The sequence below is a fragment of the Electrona antarctica genome (genome assembly GCF_951216825.1).
Source record: "Electrona antarctica genome assembly, chromosome: 10".
In the NCBI taxonomy this organism is placed as follows: Eukaryota; Metazoa; Chordata; class Actinopteri; order Myctophiformes; family Myctophidae; genus Electrona; species Electrona antarctica.
The window spans coordinates 21,996,947-22,013,957 of record NC_136791.1 but is presented as its reverse complement, the minus strand read 5'-3'; the positions used below and the strand labels follow the sequence as shown (position 1 = coordinate 22,013,957).

General features: G+C 44.0%; 1 protein-coding gene across 1 annotated transcript in view; it reads right to left on the bottom strand.

The window, feature by feature from the left end:
• Positions 1-17,011, bottom strand: part of LOC306930762 (neurotrypsin-like) — a gene marked incomplete at its 5' end in the record, with an annotated part of 62,835 nt that extends 45,824 nt beyond the window's left edge. The window contains 2 exons of the mRNA XM_079511858.1: positions 16,227-16,310; positions 16,939-17,011. Coding sequence (XP_079367984.1) covers positions 16,227-16,310; positions 16,939-17,011 — 157 coding nt within the window. The remainder of the gene's footprint in view (positions 1-16,226; positions 16,311-16,938) is intronic.

Below are 17,011 nucleotides of genomic sequence, written 5' to 3'. Positions count from 1 at the left end.
CGTTGCATGCACACTCCCTAGAGGCCAAGGACAAACCTTTGACCTGCATTTTCCCCATCTGCCTTTTATAGCGCCACCAGGAGGCCGACTTTTGTAAAACACATTTTTTGATATTACTCCTCCAGATTCTGTCCAAAAATCTCACAAATCGTTACACAGTATCTCTATGGTCATGTGCTCAAGTCGGATCTGTCCGATATTTCATATTCCATCCTAATTGGCTATAATTGGCTTTCACAGTTTGCAAGATTGCCCCATTTTGAACAAAAGCCTCAAATCATGAACGCAGCATGCAATTTACGTGAAATCTTTCACACATTTTCTTACTAGGCTGAGGAATATGTCCCACCCTTTTCACATTGGCCTGTTATAGCGCCACCAACAGGTTGATTTTTGCAAAACACATTTTTGGAACAAAATGCCTCAAATCATCCAATTGCCATCAAAGGCAAACATGTTTATATTACTCCTAAACATGTTGCCAAACATCTCACACAGTCCTATCCTCCTGGTGGAGACCTGTGCCCAGAAGGGCACTTTTTCTAGTTACTTATGTTCCCGTTGTACAATGGTGAATGAACAGTCTCTTTTCTTCAGCCTCTTGTCAGTGTTAAAATAACTTCTATCAAACACGTTTCAAGTTCACATCACTTCCTATAGTAGCTACAGTGGATACAATACACTCCACCCGTCTGTCCCGCAAAGTGTCTTTTCCTCCCAATACGTTCACCACCAGTTGAGTGACGTCAGTGTGTATAGGGAGCGCTCCGCCATAGCATGTGGCGGAGGCGCGCCGTCTCAAGCGAACTTGAGCCACGAGAGAAAGCACCGAGCGAGCTAAAGCGAGCGAGTTGCCGCGTCGAACGTTGCGTCCGAGTAGGCACAGTATATCCTCTAGAGATGCTCCGATAATCGGCCAGCGATCGGTGATCGGCCATAACGACTGATATTCACTCTGATCGGTAACGGCATTTACCCTGTCTGTGATCAGCAATTTACCTTATCTGGAGAAACTCATCTTTTACACCATTTAAGTGATATAAATTAATCAGAATAGAGCATAATAACATTTTGCATTTTTGTGACAGGCCTAAACATTCTCCTTTTCCTCCCCACACACAGGAACAGTTTTGACGTATAATAATTTTGGAAATATTAAAATTTGCAACATTTCACAAGAACAGTATTGGTATCGGCCAATCATGAGAAAAACAATTGGTGATCGGTATCGGTCCCAAAAAACCTGATCGGAGCATCCCTATAATATCCTCATCCCCTATGAACATGCGAGCTCTCCCTAACCCACTGAAGTCACTCAGTGGTGAAAGTATTGGGAGGACAAGGCAGGTCACGTCTCTCCCCCATGCATACAGGTTTGGGAACGGAACATTGTCTGTAAGTAACTGTAACTCTATGCAGTTTTTTGCCAAGTCTTATTATGAGCGTCTTGGGGTCTTATTTCTGTAAAGTCGCTTGTAAACATTGGTATAGAGTTGTGGGTTGCAGATTTTCCGAGCTTGAATCTAAAGTGTAGTTGCTTGTTTGGACTTTCCTTCCGAATGTTGTCTTTCCTGACCCTGAAAGGGTTGAAGAACCACTGATGTATTGTGCAGCGTACTTCTTTCAGTCATACATTTCTCCATGTCTTCCATCCTAAGCTCTTTCCCCAGACTGGCTGGATATGCACGCACGCACGCACGCACTTGCACACACACACACACACACACACACACACACACACAGCAGCACCCATCCATATTTGATAGAGTTCACCCAGTGAGACACCCATGACGGGTGCCCCGGCTGCATGCCTACATGGGTGCTCCTACTGTGGGAGGTGGTTTATGGGTGATGGTATATAAAGGTTACAGTCATGCATATGCGCGCATGCACGCACGCACGCACACACACACACACACGCACACACACACACACACATACACACAGTATACAACAATAACAGAGTCATGCCATGAACACTAGCATAGTAGTAGTGCAGACATCCAGAGCAGAGCTTAATGGCCAGACGGTGGGAGGGTGGTGTGAGACGAGGGGTCAGGGGGTCAGTGGGGGGGGCGGCAGAGAAGCAAGCGGGCCCTTGTTGAGGTGGAGGGGCCCCTGTAGCTGTCCGTCCATCATTACCATAAATTACACCACGTGAACGTACAGGCATCTGGGAGGAATCCACAGCTGTCTGTCTGTGTGTGTGTGTGTGTGTGTGTGTGTGTATGAAGTAACGTGTGCGTGTGTACGTGTGTGTGCACGTGTGTGTATGTGTGCGTGTGTGTGTGCGTGCGAACGGCACAGTAACTCTGTGAGCACAGCCGTGTGGGATGCGTTTTGGCGATGGTATCAGGTTCAGGTACTCCACACACATGCAGGGAAATGCCCCAAGTAGCTCAGAGTGGAGAGACAGTATTTATCTTTATCACATATAGTCTCTCTCTCTCTCTCTCTCTCTCGTTGAGGGGCGCTAGCCCCTCCTATATACAGCTTTTGTCCTCACACGTCTCAATATTTGCCATTGACAATGAAAGGAGAAATTGGGTCAAATGTCCGCCAAATATGACTTGTGGCAACACAAACCTTAAATGCCATTGACAACGAAGGGAAAATGTACGTCATCAAATCGGCTAACCAAATCACATAAATTCAGTTGTTCATGAGATGATGTATGATGATGATGTATATTGTATAATGATAAGAGCGCCCCTCACTTCACAAGGGTGTGATTTTATGAATATTGAACCAAAGCAAAAGTATGTGGATAAAATGTAGGGTCTTTTGGATTCCATAGAAGCCACCATGTCTGCTAGGGCAGCATGTTGAGCAGCAAAGCATCAAAGCGCCTGCGACCACTGGCGGAACAAGTCAAAACCGCACAGGGCGGGGTGCAGAGTGGACGATCAGGCTTCAGGCGAGCATTATGATGCGATTTAATAACCAGTGGTGGAATGCTCGTTGCACGGAGAACCACGGTGTGGTACAAAAAATAATAATATCACACCCGTGTGAAATGAAATGTTATTATCATTTAACCATGATACAACCATAATTGACATCATATTTAGCGGAATGATCAGCTCTTATTATAATACATCATCATGCATCATCCCATACTGGCCAATCAGAATGCCTGTTGCCTGTGATTGGTTAATTATGGCCAATCAGAATGCATGTTGCCTGTGATTGGTTAGCTGATTTGCTCGTTTACATCTGATGTTATTTCTCCGTTCATCGTCAATGGCAAAACTTGAGACGGGCGGGGACAAAATTTAACGGAGATTTGACCTCAATGGCAAAATCTTGAGACAAAAGCTGTTAATAGGAGGGGCCCTTTAAAAAGAAATATGTGCATGCGCAGGTAGGGAACCGCCAGTGGTGCACGCACGCAAAAAAAAGGGAAAAAAGTGAACAACCTTACACCGCTAATAATAACCCATCAATGGTTGACGTTACATCGCTTTAAAACCTTGGCTGCTACTGTACTTCTCTCACACAAACACAAAGAATTAACACCATCTTCGAGACATATCGTTATTTTAAATCCCAACGTTTCACTGTCATTGGTCAGATATCTCATCATGTCACGGTTTCCATTGATTATGTTGGATTACGCTCTTCCCGCCAACGTATGGACGGCTCTATGTTCACAAGCGGCAATCACATTTGCTCATTTGGTGCAGCTATACCAAACAAGAAGCATTCTTATTAATCATTCCTCTCTCTGTGAAACACAGACGCACATTATGTACTGTGTTCAGGTGGATTATGAATCTGCCAGAGTCATTTCTCCTCCTTTTGTTTGTTAGTTTACTGATTGTTTTATTTTCTGTTGGTAGTCATGGCAGCCAGTTCCCACCTGACATTGTGTGTGAGTCCCGCCTGCTCCAGACCATGCTGAATAACTGCTAGTTTGCATAATGTCTTCAGACTAGGATTTAAGTCCAAGATGTACAGGTCATCTGCTGTTTCGTGTCCTCCGTGGAGGATGACACGATCTCCCACCATGCAGCAGCTCATATTATTCATCTTAGACAGGCTTTTCCCCTTGGGCTCAACCTTCTTCAAGGAGAACGTCTCAGGACTGAATTTCCACAGATCCTTGGAGTCCTGCTCACCAAATGTGTAAATCTCTCCATTGTAGGCAAAGGCTGAATGATACCAGCGTTCTTCTAGAATGGAGCTGTGTAGAAGGTGTGTTTAGCCATAAGTTGGTCTCCGTGTCAAACACTCTGAAGGTGTTGGAGCAGACCCCCTTGTTGACCCCTAGGCCCCCAAATACAAACATCATTGTCCCGATGATGGTGGCAGAGTGACCGAATGAAGTAGGTGGTGAAGGGCCTCTGGCGTTAATTAGAGACCAGGTTGTTGTGTTGGTGTCCAACTTGTAGGTATCATTAGTCCATCTAGTCACCTGGTTGAATCCTCCATGGATAAACATGACCTTCCCCAAGACACAGGCTGAGTGGTGGGACCTCCCCTCTGGAACAGACCCAGAAACCCTGGGTTTAAACCATCTGTGGGCGTCCACATCAAATGCATAAAGCACATTGCAGTACTCATTTGAGTATCTCCGACAGCCTCCCCAGAGGTAGATGACATCCTCAACCAGCACAGATGAGTGGCCCGAGCGCTTGGAAGGAACCTCATGGTGACGTTCTCCTCTTCCAGATGTCACTGGGGGCAAATTCATCCAGCACAAAGACACTGTGTTGAAAACATGCCCATAAATCTGATCCTTGGTGTCATCATCGCCCGCTCCAAAGCAGTACATACTGTCTCCAACTGCAACACCATGTTCACACATCGGTTGTCCTCCACTCAGATGCAGCATCCAGCAGAACATTTCTAACACGGTAGTTTAAGTCTTGCTCTGTAAAAGTAGAGTCTTAATGTGTGTTCTACTGCTTATATTGGTTCAGTGGCACAAATGACTCACAAAGTTGGACAAATCCACAAAGCCAAAGCTGATGAGTTTGATTTGACCAATCAAGGCAGCAGATGGCTCTTGTTAGCGAATCGATCGTCAGCACAGTCAAGGTCCAGGTATCTTCTGGTAATGCTGAATGACATTGTCATTTAGTCGACATTTTATTTTATAGGACATGGTTGTGACAATGACACTGTGATGTCGTTGAGTGATGATGTCATAAGGTAGGATAACCAATGATGTTACTCCAACTGCCTGCCGTCTGTAGGATGTTAGCCTCGGGCAGAGCCATAGAGTAACGACATTGAGGGGGCAGAAAACTGAGTGCTCGAGCCTGGAGAGTGACAAGCTGGAGTTTGAAATATATTGTTTTAAACGAGAGTGGCGCAAATATCAGCAGTTTTAGGCATTTGTGCAACATAACTAAAGTCTCTGTAATGTTTATGTTGTACTATTACTAAAAAACGATAAAAAAATAAAGAGATTTAAGAACATTAAACCTGGGCTGTTGCCTGAGTCCAGTGCATTCTGACACACACACACACACACACACACACACACACACACACACACACACACACACACACACACACACACACACACACACACACACACACACACACACACACACACACTCTCACACTCACACTCACACACACACACACACACACACACACACACACACACACACAGAAATCAGATCAATATCAGTGAAGAGCAGAGATGAATCAAGCTAAAGAGAGATGGAATGGAAACATAAAAGCTGTTTTTTTCCTTCAAAGTTGTTGTTGGGGTGGGGTGGAGTAGGGGGAGGGGTCATTTGGTGGCCATGGCGGAACGCTGTGTCTTTTGGCCGTGGATGAGATGGATTTCTGGACCAGAGGGAATGGTTGACTGGCACTACACCCAGTGGGGTGTGCTAAGCATTGGTTCCCAACCATTTTATACTGAATAGCCGGGGAGCCACAGGCCCAAAAGCTCAAGGAATAGGGCAAGTGACCTATGACGTCATGCCGTACTTTGTATTTGTGTTTGTTCTATTAATTTGGTCATTGAGGTCCACAGAATGAGAGGTCTGCTCTGCCGGAAACATTGCGAAAAAAAGGTTATGGCCATTTTTGTATACCACACCATATAGACAAATAAGGTGACATTTTCCAAATGTCATCATGCTTTAAGTAGCATGAGACAATTGTACCATGTCAGACTAGGGGTTTTTCATTATTCTGAATCCATTCCAAGCATTAGTTTTGCACGAAAGACACTCCTTGATCTAAATTCGGCCAAAGCCACGACCAAAATGTACCCAAATGGGCTGACCTCATCACATTTGTGATGACGGCTATGGACGTTTTTAGGCCGTTTTTCATGCAAAACAAATGCTTGGAATGGATTCAGAATCATGAAAACCCCCTAGTTTGACATTTCACAATTATCACATGCTACTTAAACCATGATGAAATTTGGAAAAATTTGCCTTATATTGGTTGTCTATGGTGTCATTGGTGTGGTATACAAAAATGGCCGTAACTTCTTTTTTCGCGATGTTTCCGGCAGAGCAGGCCTCTCATTCTGTGGACCTTAATGACCAAATTAATAGAAAAAACACAAATAAAAAGTACGGCATGACATCACAGGTCCTGTCCAATTTTGGATGATCCCCGGCTAGAAGTACCACCCTCAGAAAATATTTGGCTCTCCAAGTACTACTATAATAACTGATGTTAAAATACAGGAGCGTATTTTGTTCCATTCCTAAGCCAATAATGCTGCTGCTCTGACAAAACTCTGTGTGATTAATGTGATTAATCCGTTCTCAAATCTTCTATTGGCTAGGTGTGCTGTCATGCTCATTTCAGCACGGCTGGAGAGCCTATTTCAACCAATTGCTTGGTCAGAACTACCTGTAGTAATATGAATATTTCATTCCACTTTTGTCTTTTTGAGGGGCGCCTCCTATACACAGGTTTAACACCCCGATCGCCCAGGACGAAGTTCACTTTCAATTAGTAACACCCAGCGTGTAGCGTGTTAGTTCAATGTTTGTTTTGTAAACGCAATGACAATGAAGGGAAAATTTACGTCATAATGTGTCATTTACAACATATTGTCTCTTTATTGTTAATGGCGTTTAATGTTTGTGTTTGCACCGTTTGTTTTACATCACCATTACTAATCAACATGAGTTAGACTTTAATATATTAGCGCCCCTCACTTCACACGGTGTGATTTTTTTCTCCTTTTTTGGGTGGACTCCTCTGTGTACCAGCGGAGGGGGGCTCAAGTACTACTAGTACCAGTGGTTGGGAACCTCTGGGCTAGGGCACTAGGCCAGAGGTTCTCAACCTTTTTAGGCAGCGACCCCCCCCAATTATCATATATTTTAACTGGGGACCTGAGACTGACAACCACAGAGATGGAGGAACAGTAAAGAGAGAGAGAGGTTTACAAGGAGAGAATGACAAAGATGAGAGGAGAGGAGACAAGCGAATTAAGCAATCAGGTTGATGAAAACAAGCCCAAAAGAAGCGACTAGCCTATATTATGCCAAACCTTATAGAAATAGGCTATTTGAAAAATAACCCATCTACAAGCTCAGAACACGTTGCAACACTTCTGCTATTTTCAACAAAAAATAAAGAAATAAGCTGACAAAATGTCACAGTCATGAAAAATGCCATGACACACTTTAACCTCACAAATCTGGTGCGGGGGTCCCTGGCACAAAATATGTGGTCAAGCCCACATAAGCAACTACACTACAGAAAACAAGCCCCCCCCCCCCCCCATGCAACCTATATGCCTACCAATATTTTTTTATTTTACAGAAAAACAAGCCCAATGTTGCTTATAATAAGCGGACATGGTACAGGTTTTAGTTCCGACATACTATTGGTCCGACTGTCATTAGACAGACAACGTTCCTCAAACCCTAAGCTAACCCTAACCGCAAGCACGGGAGCAGCGCATGTCCGACCGTTGTTTCCGCATGTCGGTCCGTTGGTGCGTCTAATCTGCGTGTGCATCCCAGCAACACTGGTAGAGAGGCTGAGTGAGGACAGACAGACTGAGAGAGAGAGAGAGAGAGAGATGTGGTCTCCTCCTTGAACATCTCTCTCCATCTGACAATCTGTGCTCACATCAAAGCCTTCTAATAATGAACCCAGCCTATAGAGAGAGAGTGCTTTACAACTCCGGGCTATTCTCGTGCTTTTTAATGTCACCAGAAAATGTAAAATCCTGCTGAAATAACAAAGTTATTATCTCACACATCACACAAAAACGGGCCTCAGAATGTGCAGACCAAAGTGATATTTCACTGAGAACTTTTTTTCAAGTTGCCTTTCCAAAGACGGTTGCCGGCTTAGAGCGGTGATTCCCAAACCTTTTAACTCAACACTCCGCGACCCAAACTAGAGAAAATAACCGATCTACAAGCTCTCAATGTGGCACATCGTGCCTGGATTTTTTTTTCTTCATATATATATTCTCTTGAAAAAAATCTTTTGAAATAATGAAATGTTTTCAAATAAGTTGACCAGAAAGAGAACGGGGTCCTCTTTCAGATGAACCGTCCTTTTTCTGCTGGTCCCTTCTGGGTTTGGTTTGTTTACTGCAAGTCAAATAGATAAGCAGGCAAACAAATGTTCTGTTCAATTGTTTATTAAACAATAAGATGTGTGTTCTCTTCTCTTACTGACCCTCCCAAGAAAACAAAACATTTGCTCCCTCCACATAACAAAAAGCATGTTTCCAGAGTAGACTATGTTTCTGTGTGTGTGTGTGTGTGTGTGTGTGTGTGTGTGTGTGTGTGTGTGTGTGTGTGTGTGTGTGTGTGTGTGTGTGTGTGTGTGTGTGTGTGTGTGTGTGTGTGCGCGTGCGTGCGTGCGTGCGTGCGTGCTGAATGTTAGGCATTAAACCTGCATTAAACCTGCATTAAACCTGGAAGCATACTTCAAAAAGAAGTCGGGTTGTTTTTCTTTCGGACTAAATTGTTTAATACTTGATGTGACGTGAATGGTTTCAAACAGCACACAGCTGTACAAAATATTTCATATTGTTGAATGTTTAATGGACCGCAATGGAAACAAACCTTTGGCTCTCTTTGTGTCTCATCTATTTGGCATTTTTAACTTGTTGTACTGCTGTACAATACTAGCCTGGCTTGGCCAGTCTCATAGCGGGGATTCACTGAAGATTCTTCCGCGAATCTTCAGTGAATCCCCGCTATGAGGCTGGCCAAGCCAGGCTAGTACAATATAACCAGTAAGACGCCCTGAGAGCGAGGTCACGCTGAAACAACAGAGCTCCTTATCCGGAGTTTGATGAGGTCAGTGTCGTGATCGTCATATGGAGATCCAGGTGATGTACCAACTTGGTTCATTTGCATTTTTGTCAAGTCTGAGTCGCGTTGCGGCAACCACAGTGGTCATCATGAGACTGTCACAATATGGTCATATATTGACATTCACATATATGGGCTTATTATTTTATTTTATTTTGAAATTTCACTAGAGGATACTCCTTTGAGTTGCAGCAACTCGTTTTCAAGGGGGTCCTCAATGGAATATTGAACACAGTCAGGGATCTCCATATATGGGCATAACAGGGATTGTATTAGGGCATCGGCTGGGAATGCCCATAAATTGACCTTTTTTCCCTTTTTTTCTTGACATTCCCATATATGGGGAAGGGCCATGGCGATACTCATAGCCCATATACTGTATGATCCCTGATGATGTCACGTGTTCGTATTGTCACGTGATGTCACGAAGCATGACCATATATGGAGGTGTGCAGGGTGACAAACAGACGGACGGACTGACGTTTTCATAGTAAATGTGACCTGCTGTCGCAATAATGTCAATACAATATTCAATGCATTACCCTCCGACACACATCGACATATCTGTATCGGAGATTTCTTTACTTTCCTCATTTTTATCTCACGATTTTATAAACCAAAAATGTTTCACCCAGTGTCAATTTTCGATGAAATCATGGGCGCTACCCACACAAAAACAAAATACAAAAACATCAAACAATTGTGAATGTGCACCCACATAACAACAAGAAATGAAACAGTTCAACTGACAACAATAAAAAAAATCAGGAATGATCAAAAGCCATAGAAAAGAGATGAGTCTTAAGAAGAGACTTAAATAGTTCAATGGACTGAGCACTTTTGATATAAAAAGGGACGATATTCCAGAGAATGGGTGCTGCAACAGCGAAGGCACGATCACCTCTAGATCAAATCATTGCTATGGGGTGCTCAGCCAATCAAATCATTGCTATGGGGTGCTCAGCCAATCAAATCATTGCTATGGGGTGCTCAGCCAAATTAATCATCGCTATGGGGTGCTCAGCCAATCAAATCATTGCTATGGGGTGCTCAGCCAATCAAATCATCGCTATGGGGTGCTCAGCCAATCAAATCATCGCTATGGGGTACACACGCACACACAAAGCTGGGCATAGGAAAAAATACAAATAAAATAAACACTAAAAAACCTTTTCCGGAAACTATTCCAAATGTGATGGAAATGATTCCAGTTGACCAGTCCCTCAATGCTGGATCTGGGTTCCTCCAGTTCTGGATCCCAATCAGTATTTTTCTACCTGATGACAACCTGTCTTCAACACTGTCCAATGGTACGTTACGGGAGCACAATCTGTGCTGCTGTACCGCGTGGCCGAGACATGGACGCTCACAGTGCAGCAGAAGAAACCCCTAGACGACGCAAAGACTGCTACGAATCGAACACCCGACCTCCCAGTTTCAGGGCGGACACTCTAACCACAAGGCCACTGAGCTGGTGTAAGAGCAAACTGGCACTGTGTCTGCCAGGCACCAGAAACTGGCACATAGCAAAATGAGGATGGCTGCATGGCACCAGAGAAACTGGCACACAGAGCCAACCCGAGGCACACCACCTATATGTAGACACACTGCAGTGCGACAGACAGTGGAGCTCGCAACTAGGGATGGGACGATAATTATTATGTTATTATAGTTTATCGTCATGAACAAGAATGAATACAAAATACGCTCACAGCATCACAGATATTTTAATGTATCGTGTTCCGTCATACACTAGGATGAATCAGCTTTTGTTGAGCTGCAAATTCAGTAGGCCTACACTCAACGAACATACGGCCCGGCTAGTTTGAGTTTCTGCCTTATTGGATAGGTATACGGTGGAGACTTGGACAGAACAGGTAAATAACATCATGCCAGCCAGGAATTGAACCAGGGACTCACTCAGGCATTAGAGCTCATGTGGTATGCGCCCTAACTGCTCTTTTATCGGGTCGAGTCGCCACACGATGACCGATTTAAAAACTCTTAAGAGAATTGAGGTCTCTGGCCCGCTGTCAACATGCACATTAAATATGACGCTGATCGGCCTATTAGTATGCAAGATATTAACACACGCGCGCACATACACACACACGTCACGCACGCACGCACACACACGGGGGTGTAAACATGTTCTCCTGGGGATAAAATTAACGATGTAGAGTGGTCTAAATATGCACTGTAAGCGCAAGCATACTGTATAGCACAGTAAGTGGTGGCATAATAAACACTGTGTCCCTCAGGATAATAAAATGTAGGTTAATTCTAATTGAAAAAATGCACATAAGGAAAACTCACCAGCACTCTGCAGCGTGTTCAAATAGCCTTCTTGAGGGACCTGGTGGAGCAAGATAGCATTAGAAATGTTTAATCAAGCACACATTATAGCCTAGTCACTCAATTTCCATGTTTGCTTCATCAATAATGTTCAATGCAATTCATTCCATATTCAAGAGCTGCCTACACAGCGTGCACGCCACGCCACAGTACAATAAGTTCAAACACCAGTGAACAATGTTACATTTCAATTCCATTCAAAGGAGCTTCATTGGCACGAGAATATGATGTTTACAGTAGGCTACATTGCATAGCGTCAGAAACATAAGACAATTTGAGGAAAAAAATGTATAAAGTGTGTACAGCATTGTGTAAACGGGGCTGTCACATTGCAACTTAGGAAAAGGATTCCTTACAAAACCACTAATGTTCATTCGCTGTTAGAAAGTCATATATAGGACTTTTTGCTTGCAGCAATTTTTCAGGATTCCGCAGTCACTTTTGGGACAATTAGCAGCTGTTTCACAATAAATGGGGCAGCTTTTTCTCAACATACTGCAGACTGGAGGACTTTGCCCATGTTCTGTCTATCTTCATGTAATTGGTCCTCACTACTAATGCTCATTATAAGTTGGAACCAGATTTTGGTCTACTCTCTGTGTCTCAGAGGAGGGCTCTGTGTGGACAGTTCAGGCACCTGCCTGCCTACCAGTGACATCATCAGTAGGCAGGTTTGCTCATTTCTATTTATTCATGCTAGAACAACGGCTTCTAATTCAGCATGTTAATTTTCCAGGAACAGACATCCTGTAATTTCTATTAGCTTGGACCGATGATGTCACTGATGGGCAGAACTGCCCACACAGCCCACCAATGAGACAGAGTGAGTAACGAGTAGGGCGGCACGATTAATCGGGGAAAAAAGATTGCGATCTAGATTCAGACACCTAAAGCGATCTCATTTCTAAATTTGAGCAAGAATTGTGCAGCACTAGTTGCTAGTTGGCTGTCCAATTCATTTTACTCTTGTTTTTTGCTACAAGAAGAGAGGTTTAAAAGGTATATTCGGTGATTTTCACTTTTCAAATATCACTTTTTTTTTTGTTTTCTTGTGATAATCCTCCCTACTATAGAGTGTGCTGACCATATAAGGAGTTCCTCCCTATCCCCAGTTAACCCCCGGGGTAAAAAAAACCCGTAGGTTTCGTTTTTGGCTAGGTGGCCCAGCCTTCATCCAATCAGGATATAGAAGGGCCTTCCGCCAATCATGATCGAGCGGGGGCGGGCCTTGGTGTGCGTGCTGTTGGCCTGTTGCGTGTCCCCCAACTGTAGTGCGTGCATGTGCACATCTTGTTACCGGGGCAGACCGGGGGGTTTTCCAAATCACTGAATGCTCCTTTAAGTCGAGCACTTTGATGTTGTCTGTTTAAAGCCACAGTAGTTGGCTCCAGGTGTTCCAGACTAAAGACAAATATTTTCATGGAAAAAAACGAGAATCGTGTGAGAATCGTGATCTCAATTCTAGAAAATTGAGATTCACATTTGAGCAAGAATCGTAGCAGCGGCACTAGTAGCGAGTGGGAGTTATGGTATCTCATAATAATGAGCATCCTGGTCCACATCCAGATTTCCTCCTCTTCTTCAAGCCAAGACATGTTGGTCTGATTGTCCAACCCCTCTTCTGTTTGTAATCTATTCCAGTGGTTCCCAAACTTTTTCATGTCAAGGACCCCCAAATTGACAATTAGCAGCCCACAGACCTCCATTTGAAAAGATATGCCAGGGACCACCAAAAGAGAAGATTCTTAAGGCTCTAACAGTGATTTTCAACCATTTTAATTTCAAGGACCCTGCAGTTTGACATGCATTAGGCTACGGACCCCCATTTAATGGCATTTATATCTCTGAGACCCCAATCTATATTGTAAAATCAATGTTAATTTAACTCTGAGAGTGTACAAATGGACCCTAACGGTTCCATTCGATTCAATTTGTACACTCTCTGAGTTACAGACCCATAAAAGGTCCATTTGGTTCCAAATTATTATTTATCTGGGGAGTGGGGACCCCCTGGAACTCTCTGAAGGACCCCTAGGGGTTCCCGGACCCCACTTTGGGAACCACTGGTCTATTCAATCGGTCTACAGGTCAGGGCTATATGGAGGACGGTTGGGGGCAGCAGCTGCAGCAGACATGACGTATATACGGGCGGCCGACTGAATAGAATGCTGAAGAAGAATTACCCAGGGGTTAATTTAAGTGGCGTTTATTTTATGACCCCCCCCCCCCCCCCCCTCCCAGACGGCTGAAATCAATACGGTCACACGTGGGAGGAAAATAGACCACTATACATATTATGTCTGGAAGGGTTATGTTGTGTTGTCATGGCTGTCCTTCCTTATTCCGTTAGCTGTGGAAGGAGCTGTCAACAACAGTGGTGGGAAGTAACCAATAGTAGTAGACTGTCAGGGGAGGGGGGGGCTTTCGTAGATGAATGTTGGGCTTGTAGATCTGCTACTTTTGCCAAACTATTTGTTAAAATGTGTGAAATGGGCCGTACTTAAGTAGGCCTACTTTCACTTTGGTGTAAAAGTATATTCTGATTCCAATACATTTTTACTCAGATTGATTTTATTTGTAACAGAGTAGGCCTATGCTACTATTTCTACATTAGTCTCTTACTACCTTTAAATATAAGTAACACATCTGATTTGGTATGGGCGGCAGTGGCTCAGGGGTAGAGTGGCCATAGTAGAGCGGCCGGATGGGAACCACGTTCGAGGTTCCCAGTTCGAACCCAGGCTCCCCCAGAGTTAGTGTCGAACTGTCCTATTGAGCAAGACTCTGAACCCCTAATTGCTCCTGATGAGCAGGTTGGTGCCTTGCATGGTTTCCATCTGTATATGAATAGTGTGTGAATGTAATGCACAATCTATGTAAAGCACTTTGGATAAAAGTGCAATATAAATGCACCATTTAGCCTACTACCATTTACAGGTCTGTAAGAGTGTGTACAAAATGGAACCAAATGGACCCTTTTTGTGCATGAACTCTCAGACTTATGGGGTTGGAATAAAGACACACTTACCCCTTTTCCACCGGTTGGGAACCAGTTCAGTTCTTTGTGGTTCTTAGTCCATGAGCCAGAGCTCCAAAATTGGAACGTTAATTATGAATTGAGTGGGCAAACCTATACCTATATTAAATTGTTTATACGATAAATATAAGTAAATTAATATATGAAAACCCTTCCACAGTAGTAGCTTCATATTTTCCTATATAATGCCTCATTTGCATATAACAAAAATGTAATACAATAAATCATTGTCTTTGTGTAAGTAATCAACTGGGGATTTCATGGTGATAACAATTTAATATAGGTATGGTTTTGCCCACTCAATTCCTAAATTAACGTTCCAATTTTGGAGCTCTGGCTCATGGACTAAGAAGCACAAAGAACTGAACCGGGAACCAAGCGGTGGAAGAGGGGTCTTTGAGGAGCAGTGCCAGTGACTGACTGGGGGCGTGGGGGCAGCCATACTCTGTCAGCCTTCTCTAATGAGGTGTCAGTGTCACAAGATAGAAGATAAGCAGACACTAGTGTATGCAGCTTATTGGTCCTATACTCCTCCTGGGTTGCCTGCCCCGGAGCGTCGATCCTGCAAGTTAAACAGGAAAGCAGCATGCTTCCTCACGGTTTAACAGGAGATCTGAAGGCTGGGGTCTGCGGTCTGTACCTTGTAATGAGACCCCCGCTCCCCAAGGGGGCTTTACGCATTGGCAGCAGGATTGAAGGGGGTTTGGTGAAGGTACATTTGAAAAGAAACCTGAGAGATATTTATAATAATAAAGCTGTTAACACCTTTTTTTTTTTTTCATCTCCACCGTGGAGTCCAAGGTGGAGATTTGTTTTTAAGGAATCACACCCGTGTGAAGTGAGGGGCGCTCTTATCATTATACATCATCATAAATCATCTCATGAACAACTGAATTTATCTGATTGGTTAATATTGGTCGTTAATGTTGGTCATATTTGGCGGACATTTGACCTAATTTCTTCTTTCATTGTCAATGGCAAATATTGATACGTGTGGGGACAAAAGCTGTATATAGGAGGCCCTCAAAAAAATAACATTCATAATTTCATAGCCCATATGAATAGCCGTTATGCCCGCGGGTAGGCCTACAGGGGCTTCCGTCCCTTCCCATTCACCCAAATGTGGTTATTTTTAAATTGTACAGAATAGGCTGTACGGCTAATATCAAAGACATCCAAATCATTGGCTTCAGTCCACTATTTTCCCATAGACATAATACTGATAAGGGGCCAAGAAGTATCCCAGTTCCAGATGAGGGAATCATCTGGATCAACACAGCTTAGTCAAAACTTCCCGACAAGTGGAAATAACAGGGCTTTCAAAGGCAATAAATATACGCCGATAGATCAGAAAGAGGCTATAAATTGAACTGACGACTGACCCCGGAATTTCCCTTTCGTTTTTATTATATGGCACAACACAATTATATTGTGTCAACAACACAATAAACAATATAGGTGTCATAGTTATGTGTGTTTTGATGTGCAAACTCTCATGCGTGACATTTATTCCTGGCCAAGAAGAAGAAGAAAGCCAAGTGTAACATATAACTCACCTCTCCGGCTAGTCCGCAGACGCAGACAGGCAGCAGCAGACAAGCAGCGAGCAGCTGCAAGAAGAGGAGGCAACTCCTCTGCGTCTGCACAGCTTTATTCCTCAGAGTCGGATCCTCCATGCTGTGTTGTGTGTGTGTGAGAGACAGTCATTGCATGGTGTCGTACCTTGAGCCCTGCACTCCGTCCATTTGCCCTAATTCCTTTTGAGAGGCAAAAAAGAGCGACGAAAACGTCCCAAGACTCCCAACAAACAAAAAACACACACTCCACTCATACAAACCGACCCGTATACGTTGCTTGTTTCGACCCCAAGTTTACGCACGGCTGGGGTAAGCAAAGTGGGGTTTGAATCCTCGGGGGGAAACGGCGTGTTTTAGTTTAGTATTCCAGTGTGACTGTGCGTGACGTGCTGCTGCCTGGACTGGTAGATATAAATATGCTGCACAACCCGAGGAAAGGAAACCTCAAACTGACACGCTCCTCGTGAGGAAAGCAGATACCCCCGGTGTGAGAGAGAGAGAGGGAGAGAGAGACGATCGGTCCGTTGCGCGCAAATACACACACAGAGACACGCTCGTCCAGACCAGAATATCCACATAAACACACTAGACACACACACAGACACTGTAGCCTACACGCGCACTGTCAGTCCACATAAACATGTACACATGACACACACATACTTGAACGCACACACCCAGAAGAACAAACCATTGGATTGGTGCGCTGCGTAAAGGGGCGTTGCCGCGTGGCAGTAGCGCACAACACTGACACGCGGGGTCAT